The sequence below is a fragment of the Habropoda laboriosa genome, unplaced genomic scaffold, assembly GCF_001263275.1.
Source record: "Habropoda laboriosa isolate 0110345459 unplaced genomic scaffold, ASM126327v1 scaffold42, whole genome shotgun sequence".
NCBI lineage: Eukaryota > Metazoa > Arthropoda > Insecta > Hymenoptera > Apidae > Habropoda > Habropoda laboriosa.
In genome coordinates this window covers 1,171,945-1,186,777 of record NW_017100181.1, presented here as the reverse complement: position 1 = coordinate 1,186,777, position 14,833 = coordinate 1,171,945, and the positions used below count along the sequence as shown (strand labels likewise).

The following is a 14,833-nucleotide window of genomic DNA, read 5'->3' as shown; positions in this document are numbered from 1 at the left end:
AAATAAAGGATTCTAAATAATTTTGAATAAATATGTTTATTAACCTCATCTTTGAGAGCGATTTCCACCCCTTCAACGTGAAAGATTGCCGATAAAAAAGAAATTCGTGTGAAATATATTTTTTAATACCTACTACCGTATAACAAAGTTCTACCGACATCAGGATGTTCCCCTGTAAGTAAACTTTTACGTGTACCTCTACAATTCTGTTTGCACTATAAAATAGAATTGTGAAAATTCACATATTTTTAGATGATGAATTGATTAATAATTTGACTGAAGTTGGCACACACGTGTCAAGGTTTGTAAACCTTACGATAAATTTGATCTTTCGACTGTCTCTAACGAAACCAAACTACCGGCCAAAAGTTTCGGATTCAATGTAACACAAAAATGTCCAGAAAAAAGTTACTGACCTTAAGAATATTTCAAATCAGTCGTAGTGATGTAAATTGCTATTGATTGCTCCGCAAGATCAACTTCGAATCCATAAAGAATTAGTAGCACGATTCGATATTGATGAAAATTGGCAGGTGATCCCAAAGTTTCAGCAGTGTAAATGTAACTTCTTACACAGGGTTACTTGAAGTCCAATCTACTTCTACTTCGCATAGAATACAAAAACTTGTTCGAGCTGTTCAAAAATACAAAGGAAAAAAAAAATATATATAGAGATTTGTAATTCAAAGTTACAAGAGTATTGCAAATGTTCCTTCGAACTGATTCGCTAATTAGTGTAAGCAAAGATGGAAGTACATTTCTTTCTTGATCTCTGATCACCGTTAAAAGAGGAAATCGCAAGGAGAAGAAAGAAAAGAAAGGAGAAAGAAGGAAAACGGGCGTTGTTGGTGAATAAAACGTTCGGCGAATTCGCTGTAAATCGAAACAACTCAGTTTCCTTATTGTTGGCAAGCACGTACGGAGGAATGCTTAAAAAGGAGAAAAGTGAAAATGATAGTAGAGAAGAGAAGGTGTTACCGCCCCGTGGCGCGTAGCGGTTGCACTCGAGGCGTTTCTACTGATATCATCCCCGGTCAACCGCGGTCCTGTTTCTGTTATGCCACTTGCACTTTAGAATCCTCACGTAGGTTCGTCGGAACGCCGCGTTGCACAACGCGTAACACACTGGATTCACAGTACTGTTGATATAACAAAGATAATAGAAAAAGTCCCATAGCTCCTGCGGTATGTACCACGAGCAGGCTGTGATGGATTTTATTAGAACGAGAATATTGTACGGTGTCCAGGTGATGATGAACGCCAGCAATATGGCCGACAATGTTTTAGCGGCCTTACGGTCCGCTTTCTTCTCCTGAAGCTTTTTCTTCTTTTTGTTCGCGGACTTATTCGCGGTTCCCTTGCCCCCCAACGCTTTCGTAATGTTTTTCGTGTTCAAGGTATTCCCTATGTCTGGCATGTGTGACGGTCTCCTCGTGATTGGTGATGGGCTCGACAACGTGCCACCGAGACGAAATATCTTTCCGTTCTCTTCCTCCACGTCTCCGATCATGCTGTGAAGTTGAAATGTGACAGCTTCGTCGTGATACATTTTTATACTTGGGTCCTCTGTGAATTTCCCCATACCGCTGGTGTCTCTTGTTGGAAGCCGGATTAGAATCGTGTAAACCTGTTAGATGAAACGTTTTTATGGATTAGAAGTGTATAGTTTAAGATTTGCCTGCACATGTGAGTATAGTCGATATAGCGAGGTCGTAAAATCGGTCAGACGTCAAAGTAAGCATGTTTTTAGCTGCAGGGACACGAAAATTGGCAGAAATACGAGCAGATAAGTACTTGGAACCGTGGTCAGGACCGTAGGAAGAATTGTTGTATCCAGCGAAAGTCAAAGCGATTCTAATATATTTACTGAAAACTACATGCAGCTAGGACAAATTAGGGTCTTTCCCTCTGGGGGAAGTCGGTTACAGGTAAAGGTCTTATCGAGATCTTGAACGTCTTAATTTACCTGCGAGTGTTACGTACAGGTAGGAAATGCAAAAAGGTTGTGTGGCTGCGGACACAGAAAGGAATTACAAATATTTCAGATGGTAATTAATATTGACGTATTTTCCACTCGTTTACTGTTGGAACCCTCAAACAGCCCGCAACGCACGGCCCTGAATGCCAATTCTTGAGAGTTTAATTTCCGACCTCGCTGTATCGTGGCTCTGACTATACTTACTGTGCAGATATCAGAAGTTAGCTCTAGCGGAAGAAATGTGGATCTGATTGGTTATATGTAGTGTAACAGGCCCAAAGTTAGGGCACACGTATTCTTATTATTGATTAGAACGATCACATCTACAAATCGGATGTAGCATCACGTGACGAAGAGAGCGAACGGGGCATATCGAGACCAAGTGGATGGTTATGACAAGGTTGTGATTACTTCAATTCTGATCGACGAAATCTGACAGAACTTTCCGAACGACTTAACCCTCGCACTACCAGGAGGGATACTTTGTGCCCACCATGTCGTATTTTATGTATTTCTTTTACTAATCAGTTCGGGAAAAATTCTGAAGAAATTAATTATTGTTTAATATGGTGTTCTTAAGCATATAGTTTCTGTGTAATTTCATTCAATCCTTGACCAAGTTTTCTCGACATCAAAGATGCTTATTTATCGTTAATGTATTATTCGGTCAACGTTAAGATGGCAAGTAAAATTAGTTCTTCAGGTGAGCACAAAAATCCTTGGTAGTTAAAGAATACCTTGGTAGTGCGAGGGTTTTTAGTAGACCGTGCCGTCTCGTTGGCCATCTTCTCATCTATGCGCGGTACACATCAATCTGAATGTCTTCTGTATTTTTTCTTCCGTATTTTCGAAGTTTTATTTTCAATACAGAAGTTTAGAATTGTATTAGAAATACGAGGTTTGATAAAAAAAAAAATACCTGGGCTGTACGTGTAATTCAATATCTCGTAAGTGAAGTGAAAAATTGATGATACAATATCAATCGTTTGCTGGTGAAACGCACGAAGTCTGAATATGCATTGTTTTTCAGAAATTGAATTTGAAGTTTTTCGTTTTGTGTGATATAGATCTAGAATAAATATAAAGTATGTAATTTTTATTCCTTATAAGGTTAAAATGAGAATTTTTTGTATTACATAGGAAAACCGCGAAGTGATAATCACCGATTCTGATAAAACTTTGATATATACTAGTTCTAAAAAAAAAAAATGTTTCACGCGTAATTGTCTTATATCGGCAAAAGTGAATAGGTGAAAATCGTTGTCAAAGTTAGAGATAGTCAATTTATTTAGTTTAATATCTCGGAAACTATTGGAGATAGAGTAATAGTGTAAATTGACGAATGTTGTATCTTTCAGCAACAAATTCGACAAACAAAAGATTATAAATAATTTTGTATTTTGCAAATTTTGCCGTTGAAAAATACAAAACTCGTCAATTTTCACCATTATGTAGATCTAATACCATGTTACATGGTACTAATTGCGTTCAGTATCCTCATCTTTGAGGACGATTTTCACCCTTCCAATGTGAACGATTGTCGATATAAAAAAATACACGTCGCATATTTTTTTCAGAGCTACTACACTACCGGCCAAAAGTTTGGAATCACTGAACATTGCAATTTACACAAAAATTTCCAGAAAAAAGTCAGCGACTTTGAGAATTTTTTATCGTTCGAATCAATTGATATGAGATAAATTGATAAATATAGAATCGAGATAAACTTAAAATCTATAAAAAATTAGCAGCAGATTTAATATTGATGAAAAGTAGGAGGTGATTCGAAACTTTTGGTCGGTAGTGTATATATCAATGTGTCATCAAAATCGATGACTATTACTTCGGGATGTTCCCTTGTTAGTGTGTTTTACGAGTGTACCCACAATGTGATGCAGTAACCATTGGTGCTTCAACTGACGTTGCGATTTTTATCAAAACGGATATTCCTTTTGAGATTTACAGTGGTTTTTCGTAACCCGATTTTCTTTACTTTTGCGATTTTTCAAATGGAACTGGTTGAAGTGCAGTTTCAATTTCGAATGAAAAGCAGTCACCTTTATTTCGCTTGACTTTGTGTAACTTATCGTCAGTTTCTGAAACTGAAGAGTTCATTAAAAGAACGCACTGTTCAAACGATTGTAGAGGTACAAAGGGAAATTCGGTGGCTGATCTGAAAGCAATTTCTAAAAATGCCTACAAAGGGTGTTTTCAGAAGTGTAAAAGATGTGTAACTGTTACAGAGGACCATTTTAATTCGGAATAATTTTTTATCGATAAAACTTTATGACGCTAGTCCGGGCATTTTTTCTTATCAAACCTCATACGTTAAAATTAATGGTAATCCGGCTACAAACATTCTACAAAGAATATTGTACGACTAATATCTGCTTATTCTTCGAAATTTGTTTAAAGAATACTGTTGTTACTCAAAGAAACAGTGTAAATATTTTCTGCAAAACATGAATGAAAATATAGGAGAATTAATTAATAAGTTAAGGTGTGTGAAACTTGCTGATACACGTAATTAAGTAACAAAAATTTCGATAATTACGGTTTACTTCCTTGTTAAACACATTTTGTTTCTGAGAGACCGGTTTATTTTTGTACTTATCACAAAATATCGATAGCCAAAGAATCACGTGAGTGAAACGAGCAAAAGATAGTTAAGGAAAAAGATACTGTACTTTAAACAGAAGTTAAATGTCCAAGTAGATAATAAAAGGAGGAGCTTAAGTTAATTTATAAAAAAGTAACTTCTTTATGCTATTTCAAAGTATAAAAATAAACATTTTGTTAACGTTTCCAAGGTTCCAGTTGTAAGAAATAATTTCCTATTTTTGCAAAATTTCATTGAAATCGGGAATTTCAGATCGGAAACCTTTTCTTTTTCGTCACTTACACTGACGAATGTGTGCATTTGTTGATATTGTCAAGTGTGTATGCAACGAGTTAATAATATTATTATGCTAATACATATAAGTTTTAGCAACGGGTGACAGACAAAAACAACTTCCTTGTACAGGTATTAATTTGATTAACAGATGAAAAATTTAGCTCACGACTCCCTTAATAAGTTGTCCTAAGATTGTTAAGAAAATTCAAAGATATTAATGATATTAAAAGATATTAAACAACAATAGGTAACACGTGATAAGAGGTATTAATAGCTTAATTAAAAAAAAAAAAGAAAACATTCAATTACAGTATTAAAATATGTAGAACCTAAGAGAAAAACATGTCATGGTTACATTTTACGCGAGATAGTACAAGCTTTTCTTTCTATAATTTTTCGTGTGACAAAAAAGAAAAAAAGTTGCATATTTCTAAGAAAGTTTCTAGGATTTCCTGTATTACCAACGGGACAGTTACGACTCATGCAGAATATTGAAGAAAAAACGTGCAACACAGCGTTAGAATGTTAAACGAATGCAAACATACAGAATCACTAGAGATGCTTTTCGTTGACAATTCGCTGGCTTTTCCAGATTTTTTGTATTCATGGTTGTCAGCGATGCTGACGGTTTTCTCAACGGTTAGAGTAGTAGGGTGAATCCCGCTTAGAGAGGCAGATCCAGAGACCGTACAGGTGAGGGGAGTTTCTGCTGATAACGGCGTAGTAGCTTCATCAAAGCCATGACCTGTGCGACTACTCTCAGCGCCTTCGATGTCGTCCTCGTCGTCGTCCTCGCGACCACTGTGCCACCACGCGATACACCACATTTTGAGCCACATCCAGGAGAATGGTCTGTGCTTCTGAAAATTTCGACAGTTAGGTCTAATTTGCTGAGAAAGAAACGAGAAGTGATTCCTGTTAAGGGAATGGTACACCATCCTGAAGCTTCTAAAAATAGGTAAAAGTTTGAGAATTTTTTTTTTCGTAGGCAATTACTAAATGAAGTTTCAATTTTTTTTTTTTTTACATATAAATGTAACTGTTTCTGATGTGCTCGTGTTTTCGTTGCAATCAACCTTTTCGAGCCTTGTCGATTTTTGCACGTGGAGTGTCAACTAAGTCTAATGGTTCGTTTTTCTCCGTGATTAGGAGGACAAAACACCTATTACTAATGATCTAGACTTCTTAAAGGAGCGACTCGTGGCGTGGTCAGATGACTTCTATCGTTCCCTTCCGCGAAAGGTTCCACGACACCTCGGTGCGAGGACGCATCGCTCTGAGGCCCTTGGATAGGTTGAGTACATTTTTCGATAGTGGTGGGATAGGTGGGAAAAACTACACGAAAATACCACCCCCCAGACCATAGGTCACTCTCAGGTACCAAGCGTACCCTTGAGTGACGCACGCGGGAATTCCGAGTGCCTCGAACAATGGCCGTAGCAGACGATAACGTTAAGACGCGCTTCGGCTCTGGTGACCATATGAATGCAAAAATGTACAAGTAAAAAGGGGGCGAAGATTCTAAGTCGAAAACAAGGCAATAAAAGGTGAAAGCAAGTTCTTAGATTGAAAGACTACGATTGCCGTGGCGTCATAAAATTACCGCTGCTACGAAAACGAGCGAAGGCGAAAAATATATACAATAGAACTACATACTAAGAAATCTAAGGGTCGGGCGGCTGACATACCTGTCGAGGATTAAACAGTAACTTTCAGATGTTTTTTCCAATTTTTAAAAAGTAACAAGAGATTTCGCAATTAGCAAGGAGCTCTTCCATTTTGGAACATTTTTAGTTGTTAAAAATTGGAGAAAAAAGCTGAAAATTTAATTTATATCCCCTGAAGAATAGAAACTTTTCATTTAGTAATTAGCTATGTAAAAAATTCTACCACTTTACTTACAGTTAGACTTCTCAGGGTGGTGTACCTCCTTAAGGGAGGAAAGGTGTTCAGGTAAAAAATGAAATATCCAAAATCACCCTTTGAAACCATTTAAATTACGTGTAAAAATTTTCTCGTACCACGAGAATAAATCTGACATTCTTTGTACAAATTAAATCAATCCAAAGTAATACAATTAGAAAAAATATATAGTTAAGAAGTTATTGATAATACGTTGCTCTTCCTTTTCGACGAATAACTTCGTCACAGTTGCTAGCATTGATTCAATAAAATAACCACACCATACCACGGGAACACTATTCTATTTTCTTCATGAATAACGTCAGAATTCTGTTTCCAACAATGATCTAATTTGTATTAAATGCTAGATAAAGTATATTTAAAACCGTACATACGTTCATACGTATAACACGGTAACATTACTTTTACACTGATCATTTGAAACTCTTACCGTTTTGTATTCAGGATAATGTTTCTCGAGATAAGAGACTGCGATATGCGTCGCGTTCATGTCTTCGACACCTGTGCTCGATTCGCTCCTAGGCCTCCTACAGTCATCCATGTCCAACGCTTCATCGCTAATTACAGGCAAACGAAGCAAAGTATATACATACAATGAAACAACTGACATCGATTCAGTTCGTCTTATTTAATTTTATAATTTTCCCCTTTTGCAACATTGTGCTTTTTTGCGCGACACTGTGTCCCACACCTCGATCAATTTGCAACCTCAACTCACACGGGAACAAAGGCTCCGCGCAAACAAAACGTCATTATACATTCTCAACATATTTCTCCACCCCTATGAATAACCCCTCTACTAGTTTAGTTTTTATTTGTTATCTTAGGTGCTTGTACATATGACATAGTTAATTTTAGATATAATATTGTTCTTAAGTTTTAGGTTGCGTTACCTGTCCAGGGACATTTGGCGCATATCCTGTGTTCCTTTTTTTTTCGTTTTTCAGAGCTTATTGCGTAGATAATGAGAATTGAGCTGTAGCGATTAGGTGAAATTTACAACAAAAACCTATCACTTGTCTACGCCAACTATTCCCTCTCTGTTCTCCCTTGTCGGTTTCCTATTAGGGTATGGAAGCCCCGGTACTACATATAGCATAGAAAAATCGAGGAATTAACCTAGAGTTACTCCGTTTACTGGCGTCCTGTTTTCCAGCTTGCAGGTATGGAAGATCTTTCTGTCGTTTCTTGGTCTCCCTCCATATTCGCCAATAAAGAATGATCATCACGGTAACAGGCACGTAAAATGCGGCAATTGCGGTACCAAATGTGATGTAATGATTTGTCTCGATGAACTGGATGTAGCAGGCGTTGTTGGGCACTGTTCTTTGGCCTTCGATGTACGGCCAAGCGTAGATCCACGGTGGCCATAGAACCAACGAAATTCCCCATGCGCATGCTGCAAAATATTCTTCACTTATTTCGTTATATTCTTGCCTCGTTAGACTTTACATTCGAGACAAACGAAGCGTGTAAAGTGTAACAGTTTGCGTAAGTATACTTCGTTGATTGAAGATTGGATATGAAAAAGACTGTAAGCAAGTGAATAACAGAAATGTCAAGAAAAACAATTTTTTTCCTTACCAAGATGTTATTTATTAATTTCATGATTTTTTACACGTACCACACAACTTTATACAAGCTTACAATATCTTTATTTCAACATCTGCAAGTGTTATTGATTAACAAAAGAAAAAAAAGTTTCATATTACAAGAAAACATGAAAGTCCAATGGCACCGGCTACCATTTTTATGTCCAATCTTCGATTGTCATCCGGTTAGTGAAACTTTTGGTACAGTAGAAAATTCACACTTCTGATAGCCAACTGTGACTAAAAGTTGCGTTTCTCACATACGCGAGAATTAGAATTTTCTTCGAAAACCTTTCCACGCGATGTAGATGTTTGGAAAATTATACAAACGAGAGATTTGGCCTAGCTTCGTTGGGATATTATTAGAAGCAACCTCAGTGAACAGTCGGATTCATCTAAGCGATTCTATCGAATGAGTGAAGCGTCGCAGAACTGACTTTCTATTTCCTGTTGAATATTCAATTCACAATATAATACGCGAGATTGATATACTTAGTTATTCTACAAGGTGGATCGCAAAGTGGTCCATAAAGTGTTACAAATTATTTTCTCAAGGGAAAAGAGAAATTTTCTCGCAGCGTTTCAAGTTTTCTTACAACTTTTTCTCAGATGTAGCAAAAATATTGCTGTCGTATCTCTAAAAAAAAAAAGAAAAAAAAATGGTGAAGGCACACTTTCCATATTTTTCTGAAGAATGACACACGAATTTTTGCAAATTTGGGAAGTTCTTTGTACAACGAAAAATTCTGTTTCTTTCCCTGGGTAGGTACGTTTCTAACTATAATAATTTCAAGGAGAAAGTATGTCTATAGTAGATAATTCAGATTCAGAAATTCTTCACCGATACGAGAAAATTCGTTATATTCATCATAAATCTAGCTGTATCTACTCCATTAAGCAGCAATTTTTTATTCAGTGGTGACTGACAACAGTTGCATAGAAGTAGTTGTGCGTTTTGCTTCTGGCGACAACTGATGCTAGCAATTAATCCAGTTTCTAACATTAAACTGTATTCACGTCCATTGAGTCCTGTCTTATAACAAGAATTAAGGTTTAACGTTCTAAAACACGACATAGACACTTCGACCGTCTCCTTTGATCCTATTGTGACTGAAAAGCTCGCATAATTGATAAAGCTTTAGGAAGGCATGGCTTCCACCGGTAAGAAGTTACGAGACTATAATACCCTAAGACTGAATAGCAAGTTGCACATTGTACAAATGCGTAGATCGGGTATATCACAGTGTTTGGTTACGCTAACTAAGAACCGATCTCTATCTGAACTTTCTGTCGGCAATAAGTAAGTTTAAATTATAGATATTGATCATTACTCTGATCAACCGTACTCGTGAGAAATATTCGAGGTGTTATTCGTCGTGGCGAAACAGAATAATGTATTAGCTTTCGCGGCGGAAGATCAAACATGTTAATATTCGTAAGAAACGATGAAACGTGCTTCTTTACGATGACACGTGCTGCTCTTCGTAAGGCAAATGACACTATTATAATTTAAGCCGTGAACCTAGTGTCTTGTTATCGAACATGTATGTATGCGTTACTAAGGACAAACTTAACGTATAACATGTAATCATTAGAAAATAATGAGAAAAAAATAATTTTGTTAATGCTGTTAATGCTGCTGTTGGCGCCTATAGACGCTCAGTGATACTATCAGCGCTCTTCGTATTCATATTCCATTTTTTATATTTACATATTGCTTATTTTGCAAGCATAAAGTACAAAATATTCAACGAAATATGTAGTATGACTATTAATGCCATAACTCAGTGGTACACAGCCAGAGCTTCACTTTCGAGACTGCCAGCAGTCAAAGGTTTGATAGAAACTTCTATTGAAAAATAGCAATATATTCTAAATCCTGTGAAGAATTTTATTTTACGCCATTCAAACCTGAAGCAGAGTGAACGATTGGCCATTGACATGGTCAAATAGCTTTCAGAATAATAGCCGCAAGGGCTTGTTGTAATGGGACGTTAACTTCCGATGATAACGGTATTGAAAGATATACCGAACACCAATGAATGTAAGAAAAAAAAAAGCAAGTAGATAGTTGAACAACTTTGCTAGAGGATTTGGAATAGCGACGTAGCTGCGCTTATGGGATTTTACATGTGAAACTTTAGGGCCCTGGGGGCACGTTTCCCCGTTATCCGATCGAGCTGATCTTTTACACACATTATTCTTTTTCCTGGATTGGAACCATTTTTCGGGGGTGAGATTAAAAAAATTCGAAGAAACTTTTTCGCCATCTGTAGTCAAAGACCCACGCTGATATACAGAGTGTCCTAAAAATTAGTCCCATATTTTATTTTTAAGTAACTTCTAAAAAACATGAAAGAATGTCAATTTTTTCTATGTATATTATCTATTGAAGCTTGGGAGTTAAACGTGGAAAACGATATCGCCTAAATAGCTTCTCTTATTCGCGACACAAATTCGAGCTGTTTGGAGTACATTTTGCATGACATTTCTGAAGATAACCGCGTGAGTGCTGTTAATATTTTGACGAATATTCTCTTTTCTCTCTCACATTTTTAACCAGCTCTCAGTAAGAAGTTTATCGTGATTAAAAAAAGGAGTCACAAAATATAAGTGCAAATGTAATACCTACTATACAAACATTAACACTAGACTTACCGACCGGGTCAAAAACGAGCCATTAGCATCTTTCGAAAAAACGTGAATGTTCAATGTACTAACTTTCCGAATTTAGTTTCTTCGTGTGTGCTCCTTATTTGTATCGATATGAATCGAATTTTCCAATCACGGTTTACTCACGTAAAAGTTCACCTTTGGAAAGTCGCTAATGGGTGATTTTGACTCGGCTGGTAGTTCCAGTGTTAAACGATGGGTCTGAACTGGAAAATATAAGATTAGCTTACCGATCATAATGGCTGCCTTAGAAGTAGTCCTCTTGGCACGGTAAGTGAGCGGCCTCGTCACAGAGAAGTATCTGTCGAAGCTAATAATGAGAAGATTCAAAACTGATGCGTTGCTGGCCAAGTAATCTAACGCTAGCCAAAGGTCGCAGATGTGCGGTCCCAAAGGCCAGTTCCCGAGCACAGTGTAAACTGTGAACAGGGGCATGGAAATTAGACCGATCGCGAAGTCAGCAACAGCCAGGCTGAACAGGAAATAGTTCGAGATCGTTTGTAGCTGTTTGTCGATCTTGAATGAGATCATCACCATGCTATTACCAACGACGGTTGTCAAACTGAGAATAACGGCAATGATAACGATCATCACACGCTCCCATATCCCATACGAGTGTGGTTCTCCGCCACAATCGAGACCATTGCTCACATTGTAACTCTCGTTTCCGGAAATGTCCACGGCTGAAGTCACATTCATGTCTGGAGAGTTCGCTACCGCCGAAAAATACTTTGTGCGTTCTGAATAACGGAGTCTTCTCTTCGTAGTAATTTGTAAACAAAGAAATTTCCTCTCCCTTCGTTCTTTCTTCCTTTTCTTTCTTTCTCTATTTTTACATACGCTACGCTTTCTCCTACTATTACGATACAAATTTCCTTCTCTTCTGATTTTTCTTAGCTCTCGCTCATCTCCACTTCGAACACACCTTCTTGAACCGTGTCTGTGTTTTTGTGTCGTTAAAATTTTTTCTCCTATGTTAAAATTACTTTCCGTACTCTCTCTATCTCTCTCTCTTTCTGTCCGGCAACGTTCGCCCTTTCGTTCGGTACAAATTGTCCTCTCCTTTTGTAATTCCTTTGTTCTCCTACTTAAAGCAATTTATTTTACATATAAAATCGTCTTATTTACCAACTAGTTTATCGTTTAGAATTCTTTTAAGGGTATCTCCTTTCTGTTCAAACTCGCTCCTCCCCGCCTCAACTCATTTTCGTTCGGCTTTTCGTCTTTGTGCTCGTGTCTAATGTATTTCGCGTTCGTTCTCGTCGAAACAATACCTCTAGGCTTCGTTTCTCCATTTGCATTTCTCTCTTCGAGTTTTCCAGCTATCTATTCTTACGCCTTAATGCAAATACACCCCTTTCCGTCTATTTCCCCCCCTCTCCCTCACAGTGTTTCTCTCTTTCGAGCTATTATTCCTCCCCTATGTGTGAGCGTGTGTGTGTGTCTATGTGGTTGTCTGTTAACGTATTTAGAAATATTTCCTTTGCCGGTATGCGTTTCACATGTCACGTGTCCAGCCAGAACATCCTTCTTCGAAATCCGGTCTCTCTGCAAGCTCTTCCTCTCTCCCTTTGCATGCAAGCGAACAAAGGTGATACGCGCGTACAACCTCGTACAACAACGCAAATCCCTCTTCCGGCGATTCTTTCGACACTCTATTCCCAAACTTTACGGAACGAAGGGATGCGTCAACTGCATACCCTCGTCAGCGTTCGTGTTGATGGTGCGCGATCTGCGAACAGACGTTCGTCATTAGTCCCTGTTCTCAACATAGTAGATATTCCTCGTTTTACAACAGACGTGCGATAAATTCGATAGAATTCGTTGCATCTATGCGAGATACACTGCCGTTCATAAGTTGCGTCTCGGAGGGAAGTACGGAGTAGGAGGTTCCAGAACTGTCCAATTAAAGAAGGGGGGCGGTTCCCTCGTGCGTAACGCCCACAGGCCATACACTTCGTCGTGTACAAGGGACCTGCAGAACGTCGCACAGAGACCCACCTTTTCGCGGCATGTAGGCTTACAATAAGTCAATTGAAAAAGTTGGTGCTGTCTTTCAGCCAGACCCAAGTACACTCGAGAAAATATGCTATCCATAGCAAAGTACACTTCCTCAAAAATGGCACTGTCTCTTGTCGACTGCAGCATAAGCCTAAATACGTGGCCCTAACGCGCTATTAGGATCTTATTTTTATGTCGGTGCCTTATATAGAAACAGATATTCAGAACTCGTTGTGCTGCAAAATTTCAACGTCCGTTCCAATAAATTTGTTCCAATAAAATTTCCCTGCCCGTACGATTAATAGTTTCAACGATGAAGCTTCACTTAAGTTAAGCAGTTGAAAATTGTTAACTTTCGTTAATAACATTTCTTTAATTACGGAGTTCTCAGGCAAAATGGTGCACGACTTTGGTGTTCAGAATCATTACCCGAATCAACAGGTAAACTCCTGTTCATCCATGGCAACCGCTTTTGTACTAACATTTGCGATACGTTAGAAATTGCAATTGTAATGTGAATATTAGTAGACGAACTACGATACACGATTGTACTCCTAATATTCCATTTCAAGTAATAAAATAATTTTTAAATGTCACAACAAGAAAATCTGCATATTTTTTCCAAATTTATGGGATGCATATCTAACATCTCAGTTGCTAAAATTTTATAGAAACATAAGCTACGTCGGTATTGTTTCTCATTACATCATAGCAATTAAATAATATTGTGACGTGTACTCCTCGTGTACAGGGTGTAAAAAAAAGTAATTATCGTTGTTTTAAGGGGTGAAAAATGAAGAAAAGAAAAAATTGTTTACAGCAATGAAAATTAATGTTGAATTTCTTATTCTGTTCAACAAGAAGAGAGAAAGTACAGAATAAGAAATTCAACATTAATATTCATTGCTGTAAACAATTTTCTTTACAAATGTTTACCGATCCAGGGTTGTAGGTCCACCCTTTAAAGCCACGACAATTACTTTTTGGACACGCTGTACGTGTAAACGTGTGGTCCAAACATGTTAGGATAGAACTATTGTTGTACCCTTACTTGAAACCTAGATATACATATGTACATGTATAAATTGAAGCAAAAAGAAGAATCATGTCGCTTTACTGATAAGTTAATATCGTATTAATGTATTGATTGATATTTATTACCAGCCAAGTGTCCCATACCAGTATCCAGGCTGCCATTGCCACCATCGATGTCAATATGACCTGGGATGTGCGAGCAAGCATACTCAGACACGCCGCAATGTATAGCCAAACGGAGGGAAATCATTTTGAACATTTATGGTGATCCTGTAAAAATGATAAATGTTAAGGCAATAGTGTTTAACACGGGCGTGGTAAAAGACTACCTTTGAGTTTACGATTTTTTAGCTTATTGTTAGAATGTATTTAGAGGATTAAAATATGTCCTGACGAGAGAAGTTGAAATTTATAGCCAGGAGATTTTAGAAATTCGCTTATCACAACCTCGATAGCACGAAGATGTGGTATAAAGTGGGAATTTCCAAAGGGACTTTTACCTATTAGTTGTAACGGACAGAAGACTGAATGATCAAAACTTGGAGGAAATTTTGCATTGTTAAAATATCCGTTACTTCTTCATTGCGAGACATCGTCACTCCTTCCTAAGAAAAGGCACGCTGAGGGCGCAAAGGAAGGGTGCTCGCGATGTCCCTTAGGCACGCTGATTGGCGATTAAGAATTCTTAGGAATGACATGCAAAAAATAAGAAGTGAAAGGATCGTCAGTGGCTAT

General features: G+C 37.7%; 1 protein-coding gene across 1 annotated transcript; it reads right to left on the bottom strand.

Moving 5' to 3' along the window:
* Positions 1-1,024: 1,024 nt before the first annotated feature.
* On the bottom strand, positions 1,025-11,761 carry LOC108579083 (muscarinic acetylcholine receptor DM1). The gene is made up of 5 exons (XM_017942526.1): positions 11,293-11,761; positions 7,917-8,196; positions 7,228-7,354; positions 5,420-5,731; positions 1,025-1,627 (listed from the first exon to the last, which is right to left on the bottom strand). The coding sequence occupies exons 1-5, from the start codon at positions 11,759-11,761 to the stop codon at positions 1,025-1,027; spliced, it is 1,791 nt and encodes a 596-aa protein (XP_017798015.1).
* Between the last annotated feature and the right edge of the window lie 3,072 nt (positions 11,762-14,833).

Bases quoted from the DNA above. Each gene is read 5' to 3' on its own strand.
- LOC108579083 (XM_017942526.1), bottom strand. From the start codon at position 11,761: ATGAATGTGACTTCAGCCGTGGACATTTCCGGAAACGAGAGTTACAAT. The intron at 5,732-7,227 runs GTAAGAGTTTCA...AATTTTCAGAAG, and splicing joins ATTATCCTGAATACAAAACG to CACAGACCATTCTCCTGGAT. The intron at 1,628-5,419 runs GTATGTTTGCAT...TTCATCTAACAG, and splicing joins AAAGCATCTCTAGTGATTCT to GTTTACACGATTCTAATCCG.